The 14,705-nt window shown below is 51.9% G+C and overlaps 5 protein-coding genes across 5 annotated transcripts; 3 read left to right on the top strand and 2 right to left on the bottom strand.

Moving 5' to 3' along the window:
* Positions 1-1,620: 1,620 nt before the first annotated feature.
* Positions 1,621-3,742, bottom strand: N7481_003005 (Iwr1 domain-containing protein; the record flags this gene model as incomplete). The annotated part of the gene is made up of 3 exons (XM_057262224.1): positions 1,621-1,850; positions 1,944-3,431; positions 3,676-3,742. 3 exons carry the CDS (start codon positions 3,740-3,742, stop codon positions 1,621-1,623), a joined length of 1,785 nt encoding a protein of 594 aa, XP_057123885.1.
* Positions 3,743-4,721: 979 nt separating this feature from the next.
* On the bottom strand, positions 4,722-7,189 carry N7481_003004 (putative differentiation regulator (Nrd1); the record flags this gene model as incomplete). Its single annotated transcript, XM_057262223.1, has 2 exons — positions 4,722-6,776; positions 6,842-7,189. The coding sequence occupies 2 exons, from the start codon at positions 7,187-7,189 to the stop codon at positions 4,722-4,724; spliced, it is 2,403 nt and encodes an 800-aa protein (XP_057123884.1).
* Positions 7,190-8,963: 1,774 nt separating this feature from the next.
* N7481_003003 (asparagine--tRNA ligase DED81) lies at positions 8,964-10,784 on the top strand (the record flags this gene model as incomplete). Its single annotated transcript, XM_057262222.1, has 2 exons — positions 8,964-10,567; positions 10,658-10,784. 2 exons carry the CDS (start codon positions 8,964-8,966, stop codon positions 10,782-10,784), a joined length of 1,731 nt encoding a protein of 576 aa, XP_057123883.1.
* Positions 10,785-11,539: 755 nt separating this feature from the next.
* N7481_003002 (uncharacterized protein) lies at positions 11,540-11,895 on the top strand (the record flags this gene model as incomplete). The annotated part of the gene is made up of 2 exons (XM_057262221.1): positions 11,540-11,712; positions 11,757-11,895. 2 exons carry the CDS (start codon positions 11,540-11,542, stop codon positions 11,893-11,895), a joined length of 312 nt encoding a protein of 103 aa, XP_057123882.1.
* Positions 11,896-13,417: 1,522 nt separating this feature from the next.
* Positions 13,418-13,732, top strand: N7481_003001 (uncharacterized protein; the record flags this gene model as incomplete). The annotated part of the gene is made up of 1 exon (XM_057262220.1): positions 13,418-13,732. One exon carries the CDS (start codon positions 13,418-13,420, stop codon positions 13,730-13,732), a length of 315 nt encoding a protein of 104 aa, XP_057123881.1.
* Positions 13,733-14,705: the final 973 nt, after the last annotated feature.

The following is a 14,705-nucleotide window of genomic DNA, read 5'->3' as shown; positions in this document are numbered from 1 at the left end:
GCATACATCGACTCCTTCCTAAAATAAGTCAATTACAGCAGTATACTAGTAGATGTAAGCACTAACTATCGATAAAGTGAAACCCGGGGTATCACACTACAACTTGAACTTGAAATCTGTAGATCTACTAGTATATACTACAGTACATAGTTCGGACCGGGATGAGGTCCATACATGTAATATTTACCCTAAACATCCATGGATCTACTATACACACCTGCATAGGGCTCCCGCTCCAGACACACTGCATGGGCATATAAGCACACCCCTACGATATTTTCACCATTTAACTAGTCAGCTTAAACCCACTCATCCAGTCTAGACTGAACACCACACTCATCGCTCAGATCGCTCCTGATGAATCGGCTGCATACTGCATGTAGCAAACTGTTTCGGGGCATGCCAGTGCGGGCTTGCCGAATCATAGACCGGCAGTACTCGCTCGGGATCTAGCCAATCTGGTACAATGATATTCATACTTCAGCCCTCTTTCCGGAAGGTGCACTTATGCGAATAAGATTCTTCTTTGGGTGTTGGTTTAGTAAAGTTTGTTTTTGTCGGCAGTTGGGGGTACCGGAATTTGGTTGGTTGATGAGGTAGTACTACATCATACATCATATCCATGGAATGCCATATAGCCTGAGTACCTAGTATGTCACGGTAGATAGAATTATGGCCATCTGCAGCCCTGGAATACTATGTAGCAGCGTAAACCACTAATTTCAGGCTCTTGTTAGTATATTCTCCTAGGCCAATGTCCTTCAGTCGCCTACTAATGTATTTTTGCCTCTAATTCAGATGCACATACAGTTAGGCACTACCTACAGTAATACTTACTTACTGCACAGCTCGAACGATGCGCTAAGCCTAAGCTTCTATTTTATCTTCACGGGGATTTTTTTCCACCCATCATATCCATTCCATTCATCGCCAACTCAAATCTTCCTAGGCATCACTCATTCTTGAATATCGTCAACGCCGACAATACCCGACAAGCCCCAACTTCTCAACGCAACCCCGCATCGGCCCCCACGTGGCATGGGTGGCTGTTGAACATTGCAACCAGTTCCCGAGGGAGAAAGACAAAGCGAGAAGGCTTTTGGGATGGCCCGGTGATCTAATCATGAATCATGAAATGGGGATGAGATTCGATGAGGTCACGGTCACTGGACCGCATCGTGACTTTGTAGAAACTTGCATAACCCGGCGATCCCCACACGAATTGGGTCAGATGAAGAAAGGCATTGGTGGAAGGTAGGAGGTAAGAGACGTGGTCGATGTCAAATAGAGTCAAGAGTATGGAGGGTATGTAAATGACTACCGCCGGGCAAGGATCGTGCAGCAGCCACGGCGTTTGCGCAAGAGATATGCGCAAGGAATGACTGGTTCTTCTGTGCCCGAAGAGCGAGAAGGAAGGAAGAAAGAAACCTTGAAAGAAAAAGGGTTGGCAGGGTTGTACTGGTTCATCCTTGTTTCAGCTTGCTGCATATTGCACACCATCTCGGACAAAGCCACCAGCCACCAACGACCAACGACCAACAACGACAAAGTAAAGACAGTAAAAAATCATAATCATTTGTCCAATCGCAGTTTATGTACTATACATCCCCCTCCAATCAATCAATCACTCTCGTCATCGGAATCCACGTGTCCGCCATAGCGCTGCCGATAGCCACCAAAGGCAGAATTGAACCGGGCGCCGCTCTCACTTCCAGAGTCGTCAATGTCGAATTCCTCGTCGTCAGACACGCCGTGGCGTCGGTATTTGCTGTAAATTGCGGACGGATCATCGTCCTCGTCTGACGATGACAGTTCCTCCTCTGGGTAATCATTGGCTGGATTATTCTCGGCTGAAAGGAGAAAACAGAATCAGCGATAAGTCAAATCACGTAGTAATCGAAAAATAGAAAGAACGAGGTTGGGGGTATTAACTTGAAACTTACCGTTCGAATCAGCATCCTCACTATCCCATTCCTCCTCATCATCCTCGATAAAATTCTCCCAATACTCCTCATCCTCAGCCGTAATGACAATAACACCGACACCGGCGCGGGAAGCCTCGAGATTCTTCAACTGCTGATCAGACTCGAGTTCAGCCAATGGGTTCGTAAGCATATCTGTCTCGGCCAGTGGTCGCCGGATATACACATCATAGACGTAATCATCATCATTGTCGTCCACGGCCTGGGAATCGTCATTCGCACCGGCAGAGGTATCTGCCGTATCTTTCTCCGTAGACTGTGCTGGTGCTTGTGCTTGTGCCGCCGTAATGCGAGATTCCTTCGGCAACCGCGGCTGGTATTTAGTCGAAGAGGGCGCGGGCGAAGCAAAACGAGAATAATCAGGTTTGGGCGCAGGAACACGAGCAGGACTAGCGTGGGGGTGAGCTCCAGCTCCAGCGCCAACGCGAGAATCATCCTCGTGAGAACCATCGTCAATCTCCATATCATTCTCCAACTCCAGCGCAACTTTTTCAAATTCCCGCGCCAACCGCTCTGACTCCTCATCCCAGGACTGAGCAGACTTGGCCCGGGCAGATTTCTCCAACGTCTCCTCGAGATGGGATTTGGCCGCGGAAACGGCCGTTTTTCGTTCTTCGCGCCATTTCTTCTCGGCTGAATTCACGACTGGTCTTTTGCGCGGCTTGATTGGCGCTGCTGCTACTGAGTCTTCGAGAGCATTATCAACCACGATTCCCTTATCGTTGAATTGAGCCTGGGTCTGCGATTCTCCGACTAAATTTGCAACCATGGATGCCTTTCGCGAATGCTGGGTCCGCTGTAACTGCTCAACGAGAACGGCGACACCAGGTGAGCCCTCGGTACGCCGTTTTTGAACACCGCCCGCACCCCGGAGTCCCAGGGCCGGAGAACTAGTTCTCGAGATCTGGAATCTGCGTACAGAGACTGCGCGGCTTGAGGGTGTTGCGGCGCCGCTTGTCTCTGTTGAGACATGGCCCGAGCCTGGCGCTGAGCGCGAAACCCGGGGGAGGATAGCTGCTGCTGCCGCCGCGTTGCTGGGTGATGGGGACGTAGGCGCGGTTGAAGACGTGTGTTGAACATTTGAAAGCGAGTCTGGGCGTAGAGTACGCTTGCGTTTCTCATCAGCGTCTTTCTGCGCTGCGGCTCGGCGCTGGGCGTCGCGTATTTCTGCGCCTGGAGACGTAGCCCGGACTGTTGGGACGCCGCTGGATGATGATGATGCTAATGATGAGATTGGTTGGGGAGTTGCATTGGCTCGTCTGTTCACATGCAGACTGCTCACGGAGCGTGGGCTGCGGAGGAGTCGCTGTGCTGCTGGGTGTGGTGATGCTGAGGCATTGCCATTGCCATTCTCATTCTCATTGTCCAGATCACTGGCTTTCAGTGGAACTCTTTGGAAGACGAAGTCCGTGAAACGGCGCTTCGTTTGGTGGAGGGCGGATTGGATGTCTGGGATGGGATGTTAGTTATTGCTGTTGGGGTTGATTTGGGTTTGTGAAATCAATTGGAAGTTTGGGGTTTTTAGTTCATTATGGATGACTGAATTTTGGTTATACGTGGGGGAGAGGAGGAACCAATGGCTTGAGCATAGTCAAAGTCCTGGTAGACTTGACCTGGCCTTCCATGGTGGGGTGTAGATCGTGGGGTCAAAAAAAAATAACCATGGAGAAATCTGCAATGGGCCTATACATACACAATGTCTCGACGGGTTCTTCCTCACGCCGCCGCTTGATATTGATCTGCTCTGGCGGAAGAGCCATGTCGAAGTGGATGGGGGATATAGGCTTGCTTTGGGGATCGAAGCCGAGAGGTTGAAAGATGGAGATGTCATTTCACGCGAAGAGCTGAGTCAGGTCACGTGATATGCAGATCGGGGGAGATGTGCAAATAAGAATAGTACTTGGAGAGACAAGGAGCTCGTCAATGAGAATTGATCGCTGTTCTAATTGTATACCGTACATTGTAGAGGACCACCATTGCGTTGACTCATTTCATTCTTCCCCGGGAACTTTCCACTATGTAATTACACATCTGCAGCCCACCCCAACCCAACAACCAGGGGGCGAGTAAAAAGACGGGGTATTTTTCACTGGATTGTACCACCCGATGCAACCTGCCCAATGGCCAAAAACGTTCAATAAAGATCAAAAAAAAGAGAAATGTCAAGAAGACTGAAAAGAGGGACCGATATCTGGAGACGATGGGAGGTATAGCGCGGTGCAATCACAAAGACTATGCAACCCATCCAGAAGGGGCGAATAACATAAGATAAAAAGACAAGCCCTTGCCTCCATTTTTGTGAGATCGGGAAAGACGAAGTTAGAAAAGAGAGAAAACATAGCCAGCTAGCAATACAAAGTGGTAACGAAGAAGGGAATTAAAGGGGATAGAAGGGTCATTGGCGGTGAAGGAGACATGCTTGGACACAAGGGGTTAATCCAAAACAATCACAAGAGCTGAAACAAAAGAAGGAGAAAAGAAAAAAGAAAATGGGGTTAGAAGAGAATGTCGAAGAGTCAGAAAAAGGAAAAAAATCGAGATATTAAGACCAATACAAGAAACGAAGTCAGATGCAGAGATGGCGTCACGATCAAAATAAACTATATGTAAAAAAATGATAAAAAGAAGAAGAAGAAGAAGAAGAAATAAAAAGAAGGGAGAAATGCCATTAGAGTTCACCAAGGGTAATGAGTCGAATTATGCATCTTCGGAGAAGAGGCGTGGTCAAGAGGAATATGCTCATTTGGCGCCAATTTCCTCTTCAGCCCAGCCAGGCAGCGAGTTCTCGTTCTGGATGGCAAGACCGAAACCAGAGTGGTTTATTCCGCCCAGAGCAGACGAGAAGCTGGAAAAGCTGGCCTGGGGCTGATGGGTAGTGCCGGTACGAATGTGACCACTCTGTCCTGAGACAGGTCCAAAAGGCTCCTGTGAGAAAGACGGCAGGCTCACAGCACGCGAGTGCGACGCACGAGGCACGCTCAGGCTGCTAGTGCTTGCTGTGGCATGGTGGCCAGAGCCAGAGCCAACGCTCAGATAGCCGTTGCCGGAAGGCTTGTGTTGATGGTGCTGGTGCTGATGTTGGTGTTGGTGCTGGTGTTGATGCATCGGTGCCTCCATACTTCCATTGGAGAGATCGCCGTTGCTAGAGCTGTTGTACAGGGATTGTTGCGGCACCTGGGACTGAGCCTGCAGGCCGGCCAGAGCCATTGGGTCACGCAGGCCGTTCTCCTGGTCCTGAGATTGCTGTGACATTTGGTTCAGGTACATAGTCAGGGGGTTGTTCGAACCCACATTCAGCACACCGGAGGGAGATGACACGTTTTGTAATGGGTGACGCTGTTGTCCATTCTGCGAACCGTTGGAGCCCGAGGCGGGCGAGAGTGCCGGGCGAGTTGGACTCGGCTGGGAGCCAGACTGGCTGAGAGGCTGCTGGAAGCCATTGATGGCGGGTGAAGGAGACTGTGGTCCTTCCAACCCCTGTCCGTTACGGCCCTGGGAGTTGGAGTTGTTGCCAGCCTGGCGCGGAGGGTTACCGCAACGATCCTTGCCGAAGTTGATCTTGAAGCGGCGGTAATCCTCGCGGTTACGCATGCCCTCGATCGCCTTAATAGCGTTGGCGATGTTGGTGAAGTTGACAAATGCGCAGCTCTTCTCACGCAGAGTGTTCACCAATTCGATCTCTCCGTATTCCGAAAAGTCCTGACGCAGACGTTCCTCCGTCCAAGCTTCATCCAAGTTTCCAATATAGACATTTCGAGATGCGCCGCCGCTCACTGCGAGTGCAATGGCTGGCGGGAGAGGTCCGGAATGCTTGCCCCATCCGATCTTCAATCGTCGGTTGTGGATCATCAGGCCCTGGAGGTTGCTCAGGGCGTAGAAGGAGGCGGCCGAGGTCGGGTCGATGAAGGTAACGAAGCAGATGTGCTTGTCGGGGATGTAACGGATGTGGTGAAGAAGACCCCCACGCACGACGTTGCAGATTTCCTCGATGGTGGTCTCGGGGTGGATATTTCCAAGGTAAATAGTCCGGTTGCCGAGGTTGTTGACGCCGCCAGCCGTGGTCGCAACGGCGGCCGCAGCCACAGATTGCTGGGCCAGCGCGTTCGAAATCAAATCGCGATCGGCCGAGTTCAGAACATGCGCATAGCCCGGCGCAATACCGAGGAACTGCGCGGCGTTCTGCTGCTGGGTCTTGGACACGTAGGCGCATCGATCTTTACCGTAGAAGACGCGCTTAGGAGCCTGCCATTGGGCTTCCTGGGGGAGCTGTGTGACGGCCTTCATGGCATTACTAATCGAGAGGAAGTGAACGAAGCCAATGGCCTTCTCCTTCACGATCTTGACGGTGTCAATGGCACCAAACTTGCCGAGCTCCTCGCGCAGGTTGTCCTCGGTCGTTTCTTCGGGAAGGTTGCCTAGGTAAACATTACGCGACGCCCCGGACTGCTGAACCGCCAGGGCGACGGAGGTCGGTACCTGAGAGGGCTTACCCCAGCCGACCTTGATGTCATTCCCCTTGATGGCCAGCTTTTTCAAGATGGCATCGGAGTGGAAGTGGGTCGCAGAGCTGCTGTCCAAGAAAGAGATGAAAGCGCAGTTCTTATCGGGGAGCAGGCGCACCGACTCGATCTGGCCGCTGCGCACATGGTTGAGGATTTCCTCCGCGCTGGTCTCCGCCGGGATGTTTCCCAAGTAGACTGTGCGACTGGTCCCGGACAGCATTCCGGGTGTCACTGAGGCCCCCGGGCTGCCCAGGGCCGCGTTGCCGAGGCCGCCCATTCCATTGATTGGAGACTGGGGCCCCCCCCCCCAGCAAGTGCGACGCGCCCAGTCCATCCGTCGAGATCATTCCGGGGTACATTCCGGGGTTCTGCATACCCTGGGTCGGGCTGCCGAGCTGGTGGTGGTTCTGGTGGTTCTGCGCGTGTCCATTGGCATTGCCCTGGGGAAAGCCACCAAAGTTGGCAAACTGGGGAGAGGCAAAGGTCGAGGGGGTTCCAGGCTGGAAGGGACTTCCCACGAGCAACTGCGAGGGCAGCAGGGGGGGTATAATTCATATCGTAACCGGAGGACATATCGGCGGTTTGGCCAACGGCAGCGGTGTTTATAGCCGGTATATTGGCGCGACGAGCGTTGCGGTTGGAGAAGCCTTGGTTGTGATGGTTGGAGTGATACGCGCCGTGGGAGAAGCCGGTGTCGCCGTTCATGGAGTATTTGGAGCCAGGGGGGGATCAGACGCGAACTGTTGATGCTAGAGGCATCCGAGGTTTGCATGGCGAGGTGAATCTCTCACGCTCAGGGGAGAGGAGGAGAGGAGTTGGAATCGTCCCAAGAGGGGAGAAACCAATCCAGGGGTGAAAATGAATATTTAACGAGCGTCGTCCAGGGGACTTGGCCGGGGTGCAATAAATATCAAATCACCATTCAGGGGGACCAACTCTCGTTCTCTCTCTGTCTTTCTTCGCAAACACGACCGGGGTGGAAAAGGGAAGGGGTCCAAAGTCAGAGGAAAGCCACGGACTGGAGACGTGTCTGGAGGAAGACCGGAAGTTAATTGGAATGTGTTTCAAAAGGGCGCGAGAGCACGCGAGAGAGAGGACTTGGAAGATGAAAGAACGTTGGAAGGGAGGGGGGTGGAGGGGGACGCACTTTTTTTGAGTACTCCGTAGAGCGAAGTCAGGTATATACGGGGGGGTCCCTGCAAGAGAGAGTGCGGAGCCGAAGAAGAAAAAAGACTATGCAGGGCAAGGAGAAGACATTAGCTGAAACAGGCTAGGTGGAAGAGAGTTGGACCGAACGGTACGAGACTAAGGCTGAAGAAAAGGGGGGGAGTGGAGTGGAGGTGGTGGTGGTGGATTGGATCAATGGTGGCATTGGCATGGGGTAGGGGTAAGGGTAGGGGGGTTAACATACAGAGAGTGACGAGGGTCGGAAGATCAGAGAAAGCGAAGAAATGAAAAGAGAAAAGAAGAGGAAAGAAAAGAAAAGAGGGAGGTGAGGAGAGGAAAGAATGAAAGTGCAAGGGCGGCAATGGAGATGGGGGAAAGGGGCAGTCAACAGATCACGTAAGTGAGTCCACTGAGTATACTGAGTAAGTATAGAGTATACTAGAGTAAGTATATACTAATATTTACTGGAGTAATGACTTTATATTATCCATGAATAATAATCACTTGAAACTACCACCAGTATACCTAGTATACTATACTGACCCGTGGTCCCTGTAAACATGCGAACACTTGGGGTAAAGTCAGATGACACACTAGACAAGGAGAACTTGAAGTGTATACTTGACAGTAAATACTACTACATGCCAGTACTTACTTATACTAGGCTACTGTAATATTGAATAAATAATCTGGTTTTAACTAATGAAATACTAAATTACAAATCTCTACCAGGTACCATTCCGAACGGGCAGCCAATACTAGTTAGTTAGTACCTAGTGAGTAGTACTATTCAGGTACATATAGTATACTATTACATTACTGAAATATATCCCAGGTCAACATCCTATAACTTATAGTCAATTACAACTGAACCAACTACTACCTGTAGTATTCTAGCTACCCTTCAGATTATTGTATTCCACTCTAGTACTACTCTACTACTATACTACTGTAGTCACTAATACTAATAACTACTGACTAGTTAGTTAACTAATACTAGATCTCTGCCTCAGGCATCGCGGGGATCCCGCATCGCGGAAATTTACCCCTCCACACCAACTCAACTTCTCCTTCAAGTTCAAGTGTTCACCTCAATTCGCCTCAGAGGGTATCAAGGTATGTTCTCCCTCAATTGCTCCTCCTCATTGGCCTGCACTACTTCCTGCAATCCTATCTTTGCTGCTTATCTCCCCCCGGAACACCCCCTACCTCCCACTTCCAATGACTCACATCCGACATGCACTAACTATTGAAATTGCGCCTGCAGCTCCTCCCTTCCCGCTCTCCTCGCCTTCACACCTCCCTCTACACAATGGCGCCCTCCATCTACATCGATGAGGACGTCGGTCGCGACGATGCGACCGCCACCGGTACCGAGTCTGCCCCATACAAGACCCTCATCCACGCATTTGTGCACCACGATCCCACCACCGAGGGCATCCAATATTTGACCCGCAAGTCGCAGACTGACGCCGCCGGCGAAGATGTTGACCCGGCCGCCAAGCTGGAGTGGAAGCCCGCTACCAAATCCGCCACCAAGAAGGCCACCAACCTGCTGGACCAGCGCAAGAAAAAGGCCGCCAAGGAGCACGATCTCGCCATCCGCGAGAAGGCCGAGTCTGATAAGCGCCAGCAGGTCCTGGAGGATGCCAAGAAGATCCTCATCAAGGAAGACACCTCTCTGCCTGCCCCCGTCCGTATTCGCCTGGACGTCACCGACCCCGCCGTCGTGAAGCTGCGCAGCACCGAGTCCGATGTCCCTGGTACCCGTGTCCGCGTCCTGGGTCGTGTGCACCGTATGCGTGCGCAAAAGGGAGTCGTCTTCATTACCCTGACCGATGGCTACGGATACATGCAGTGCATTCTGACCGGCGATATGGTCAAGACCTACGATATCATGACCCTCACCCTGGAGACCTCCATGTCCATCCACGGTGAGATGCGCTCCGTCCCCGCCGGTGCCCACGCCCCCAACGACCGCGAGCTGCACGCCGACTTCTTCACCATCATTGGCCGCGCTGCCGGTGACAAGGAGGCCATCACCACCCGCGTGGCCAAGGACGCCGACCCCCAGACCCTCCTGGACAACCGCCACCTCGTCCTGCGCGGCGAGACCTCCTCCGCCGTGATGAAGGTCCGCGCCGCCACTCTTCGGGCCTTCCGCAAGGCCTTTGAACAGAACCGCCTGCTGGAAGTGACTCCCCCAGCCATGGTCCAAACGCAGGTTGAGGGCGGCAGCACGCTCTTCGGCTTCGACTACTACGGCGAGAACGCTTACCTGACCCAGTCGTCGCAGCTATACCTGGAAACCTGTCTCCCATCCCTGGGCGACGTCTTCTGCGTATGCCCATCCTTCCGCGCCGAGAAGTCTCTGACCCGCCGCCATCTGTCGGAATACACTCACATCGAAGCCGAGCTGGACTTCATCACCTTCAACGACCTGCTGGCTCACGTCGAGGAAGTCATCTGCCGCGTCATCGACAACATCTTCGCCGAGCCCGAGATCACCGCCCTCATTCACAAGATGAACCCTGATTTCAAGAAGCCCAGCCGTCCCTTCCGTCGCATGAAGTACGCCGATGCTATCGACTGGCTTGTCGAGCACGATATCCCCAACGAAGAAGGCGAACCGCACAAGTTCGGCGATGATATCGCCGAGGCTGCAGAGCGCAGGATGACTGATATCATTAACACCCCGATCTTCCTTACCCACTTCCCCGCCGAGATCAAGGCCTTCTACATGAAGAAGGATGCCGAGGATGTCCGCGTCACTGAGAGTGTCGATGTCCTTATGCCCGGTGTTGGTGAGATCGTTGGTGGTTCTATGCGTATGGATGATTGGGATGAGTTGATGACTGCTTATAAGCGCGAGGGCATGGATCCCAGCCCTTACTACTGGTACACTGACCAGCGCAAGTGAGTTTTCCTCCCCCCCCGGAACAGGACTTTTATCTTTATCTGTTGCTCTCCTTCTTTTTTGGTTTTACTAATCCATTTATCCTCTAGGTACGGTACCTCCCCTCACGGCGGCTACGGTCTGGGTCTGGAGCGATTCCTCGCCTGGTTGTGTGCCCGCTACACGGTCCGCGATTGCTCGCTGTACCCCCGTTTCACCGGCCGTTGCACCCCATAGACGAGCATATCCATTTTCTTGCTTGGCTTGTTCAAGTTTTTAAGCGAGTTGCAAGTTGGTTGGCGGTTTGAAGAAAAAAAAATTTAAGAATGAATGTTTGTGATGATGGTTGCATGGCTATATGAATGAGTGATTTGAATGGATTGCATGGAATGCAGATATGTTCGAGTTTCTGGGATTTTCTTATCAAAATACTAGTAGATCCATGAATGAAAGTTTTCTTTTGATTGTTTCTTGGGCGCATTATATGACTACTAACTAGTAGTGTTTTCTACTAAGTTGGTTGTGTCTTTCGGTTAAGGGATTCGCTGATGAAGGTACTCGAACCTTGGAAGTAGTGTAGTGAGTGTTGGAAAGTACTCGTTCAAGTCCACCTTTGTACTATTCGTCGAGCCCTCAGCCTGTCATAAATGTGGTAATGTTTACGTTTGCTCTTCCGAGATTGACCTCTGTATTCCCGCTCCAAGCCTACAGTCCCGTCCTCGAGATATAATTAGTCAAATGAGGTGTGCCATGCCACGGGGATTGAAGCAAGTTTGACGCAGTCCGATCTTTGGACTGCCGCAAGGTTCTTGCTTGTATTACTGCGGACTGGATCTGTGTCGTACGCCCTGAGTATACTAGTATGATGGCTTCGCTGGGTGTAGTCTTGGCTTCGAGAGACTGGTCGTGCTTGCTCTAGGTGTTTTGTGTCTTACCATTCTGGATTGGGGCTTGCAGGGCTCGCAATCGTGATTGATAGCGGTCTGCTGAGGATGTTTGTACTGGTCTCAGGGACATGGGAGAAGGGGAAACGGAGTGTGGTTGTTTTCGACATAGTGTCGTGTGGCGTGTTTGATGGTGTCGTTAGTGTGAAGGGATTGTTGATTGCCACGGTTCTCGTCCCTCGCTCGTCTCAACTCAGAGCTGATGACTTTGTCCTGAGGTTGTGAGTCTGGCTAATTTGTCGCGTAGACGATCAGTTCCATTCAGTGCTGCTGCTGCAAATGTTGAATTGACCTCTGCTGCCCTGGGCGATAGAAGGTTTTCCAAGGCCCCCGACTCACCGGCGTCACGCTCTGAAGGCTTCTGGGTTCAACGGCCGTGGCTCGTGTTTAAATTGATCTCCTAAACTGACCTGGCAGCTGGGTGGGATGGAATTGAGTAAACAGCTGCTTGTGCGTGCTGGAGTTGATTGGAACTCGGTTATGTTGGTGATGCGTGGTTGTGTTTAGAAGGTTGGACGAGGCTGGGTCGTGATGAGTGCTGGAGGTGAAGTTGTTGACGGTGATGGCTGTTGTATGCCACACGCGAGTCCTAGGAATTCTGTAGACAGAGTAGTGAGTGGGTGATACCAAAGGAATTGTGATGTCGATGCCGATGCTGGGAGAGGAGTCTGCAGGGACAGAGAGAGTTGAGGGTCTCTGGCTAGGACCTGACTGAACACGGGAAGAAGGAGAAAGAAGAAAGAGACTAGGGTGTCGACGCTGTCTCCGCCATCTTCATCTTCTCTGGTGCACTCCTCTCCTCTCCACCTCATCACTCATCTTCGGGCTGTTTCCTGACGGGATGAACTTGAAACCAGATGGACTGGCAAAAGCAGTCCCGTCCTATCCTTTCCTCCTTCCTCCACCGTTAGGGGGGGGGGGGTCCCAAGGACGGAATGTAGAACTGGGTGCTCCACTGGCTCTGAGGCCATTGCCGGATGACCGGAGATAGAATCCGTGCAACCCCATTCGGTGTGTCCCCTCGCCTGGAGCCGGGGGTCCGACAGGTTTGCAGGACTATTATCTTTGTTCTTTTTGTCTTGACTCGTTTTGAATCTTGTCGAAATATCAGAGAATGTCCCGATGACCCAGCTGATCAGCCAAACTGGCTTATATTGATGCCCTTGACTGTGGGCTGGGAGAGAGAGAGGTTGAGAGGGACTGAGAGTCCAACACGTCGATCCAGCTGGTTTCCTTTTCCATTTACCTCCACATTGGCCATTGGGCCCTTCTTCATCTGGGTTTGCCGTAGGACCTGGGGGTTTTGCTCTTTATTCTGGTTGATCATTAACGCCCATTCTCCGAAACCATGTGTCGCAAGGCTGGAAGTTCGTGTCAGTTCTCAACCAGACTTGAATCGACACGCTGCTTGATTCCTCTGGTTCACTACGTCATCGCTTCTCATCTTTATTCTTATTACCATGGCTAGTCACGTCACGCTGCATCTTCATAGGTGATGTGCGCGGGTGAGTACCAAAGGACAGTGGCAATGATATCAAACCAGGGGTGAATTCTCTCCACTTGGGCCTTTCTCTCACAGCAAACACACACGTCTCCACAGCAAAACATGCCGTCTCTGCCGAATGTCTTTTCCTCTTTCCCCTTCCCTATTGGGTTTTTGATGGATAGGCGGGCAACGATAAACATATGATTCCTTGAACCTTATGAGGGGTTTTGTTCCTTTGTTTTTCAGCAAAATTACTGCGGCCCTTGGGGCCAATGATGACTTGGGGCCTGCTGAAAACCCAGCCACAACGCCGCGTTATCCATGGCTAAGATGATACAATTACCAAGGCAAAGTATGGATCATTCTTAATGCTGAGAAACAACAACAGAATATGGAAACTATCTTTATCTGCCAGCCAATCCCGACCCGCAAGAGCTGTCATGAAAGCATCAGCCAATTCATTTCACACCTCCGATCAGTGCCAACCCCGCCTCATTCTATTGAAGCGTATTTATGTCGATCCGCCGAATCGTGCCTTTGGGACCCTGCCATACCTGGTACGTTCTCGATCGTCTCGTCTCGTGTCGTCTCTTGCCTTCGACCTTTTCAACGGAATGGCCTTTCGGGGACGCGATACAGAAGCGGAGATGCAAGTTTCGAATGGCGTGCATGGCGCGACAGGTCTACCCACGGCTGCCGGAGCGAATGTTGCGCTGCAAGACTTCCTCGAGGAGTTGGTTGATCTGGTCGTGTGAGGCTCCGGCGCGGATCGCTGCGATGACACGTGAAAATGAAGGGTGTTCTGCGTGGCGGATGATTTCGAGCAGATTGTCCAACATTGCAGAGTAGAAAGCCGGGTCTTGGGTGCCTCCGCCGCTGTTACAAGGTCAGCGGGATGTCGAGGCCGTTTTTCACGTCGGCGACGACCCGCAGCCTTGGTCTGCTTCCTTCCTCCAGATGGTGGGAGGAGAAACTCGCAAGGAGCGGGTCTGAGGTCGATGGCGTACGATGAAGATGATGCTTACCTAGAGCTACTCTGCTGCGAGCCTTGATGGCCCCCCCCGCCTGGGTTCGACGAGCCCTGGGACGCCATGCTGTCAGATGGGTCGCCGTAGAAGAGTACACACGTTGAAAGGATGGCCTTGAGAGAGAAAGGCTGATGAGATCTGTACCACGCTGGATGAGCGAGGCTGAGGAGCGTTAGGGTGGTGAGTCCCTGCTGGAACCGGATTGCTGAAGCAAGTCTGTCAGTATGCAAATGCCAGGCATAATCGGCAACGAGAAGGAAGTGAAGGTAAGGGAAAGATGCAAAGGAACAGAGAATAATGTAGGGACTTCTAGGGTCGCCCTGGTACTGAACCGCCCTCGATGTGGTGCCGGTGGAGGGTGGGGAGATGGTTTCAGGGTAAAGGATAGACAGACTAGGAGCGGTCGGCCATACTACTAGCAAGCGGATAGCTCTAACGGGTAGATGCTGTTCGTTGTTTGGATTCGAGACGCGGGGATGGTGGGTGAAGTGGAAGAAGAGAAAGGTGGGACGCTTGTGAAGTCTGCATTTTGAACTCTTAAGACTATGTAGTCGGCCTTGAAAACACGAAGCCTTCGCTTTTGTCGCTATACCGATTCGTCCTGCGGTAAAGTGGCCCGACAAATGAAAGAAGGTTGATCCACCTTCTCTCTCCAATCGACCAATGCTGGAACCCGTAACATTTTTCGGCAATTTGCTGG

This window comes from Penicillium waksmanii (genome assembly GCF_028829765.1).
Source record: "Penicillium waksmanii strain IBT 27052 chromosome Unknown utg000004l:1.0-5674109.0:1.0-5678898.0, whole genome shotgun sequence".
Taxonomy (NCBI): Eukaryota; Fungi; Ascomycota; class Eurotiomycetes; order Eurotiales; family Aspergillaceae; genus Penicillium; species Penicillium waksmanii.
The sequence above is the reverse complement of the archived record's forward strand: the minus strand, read 5'-3'. Positions and strand labels throughout refer to the sequence as shown.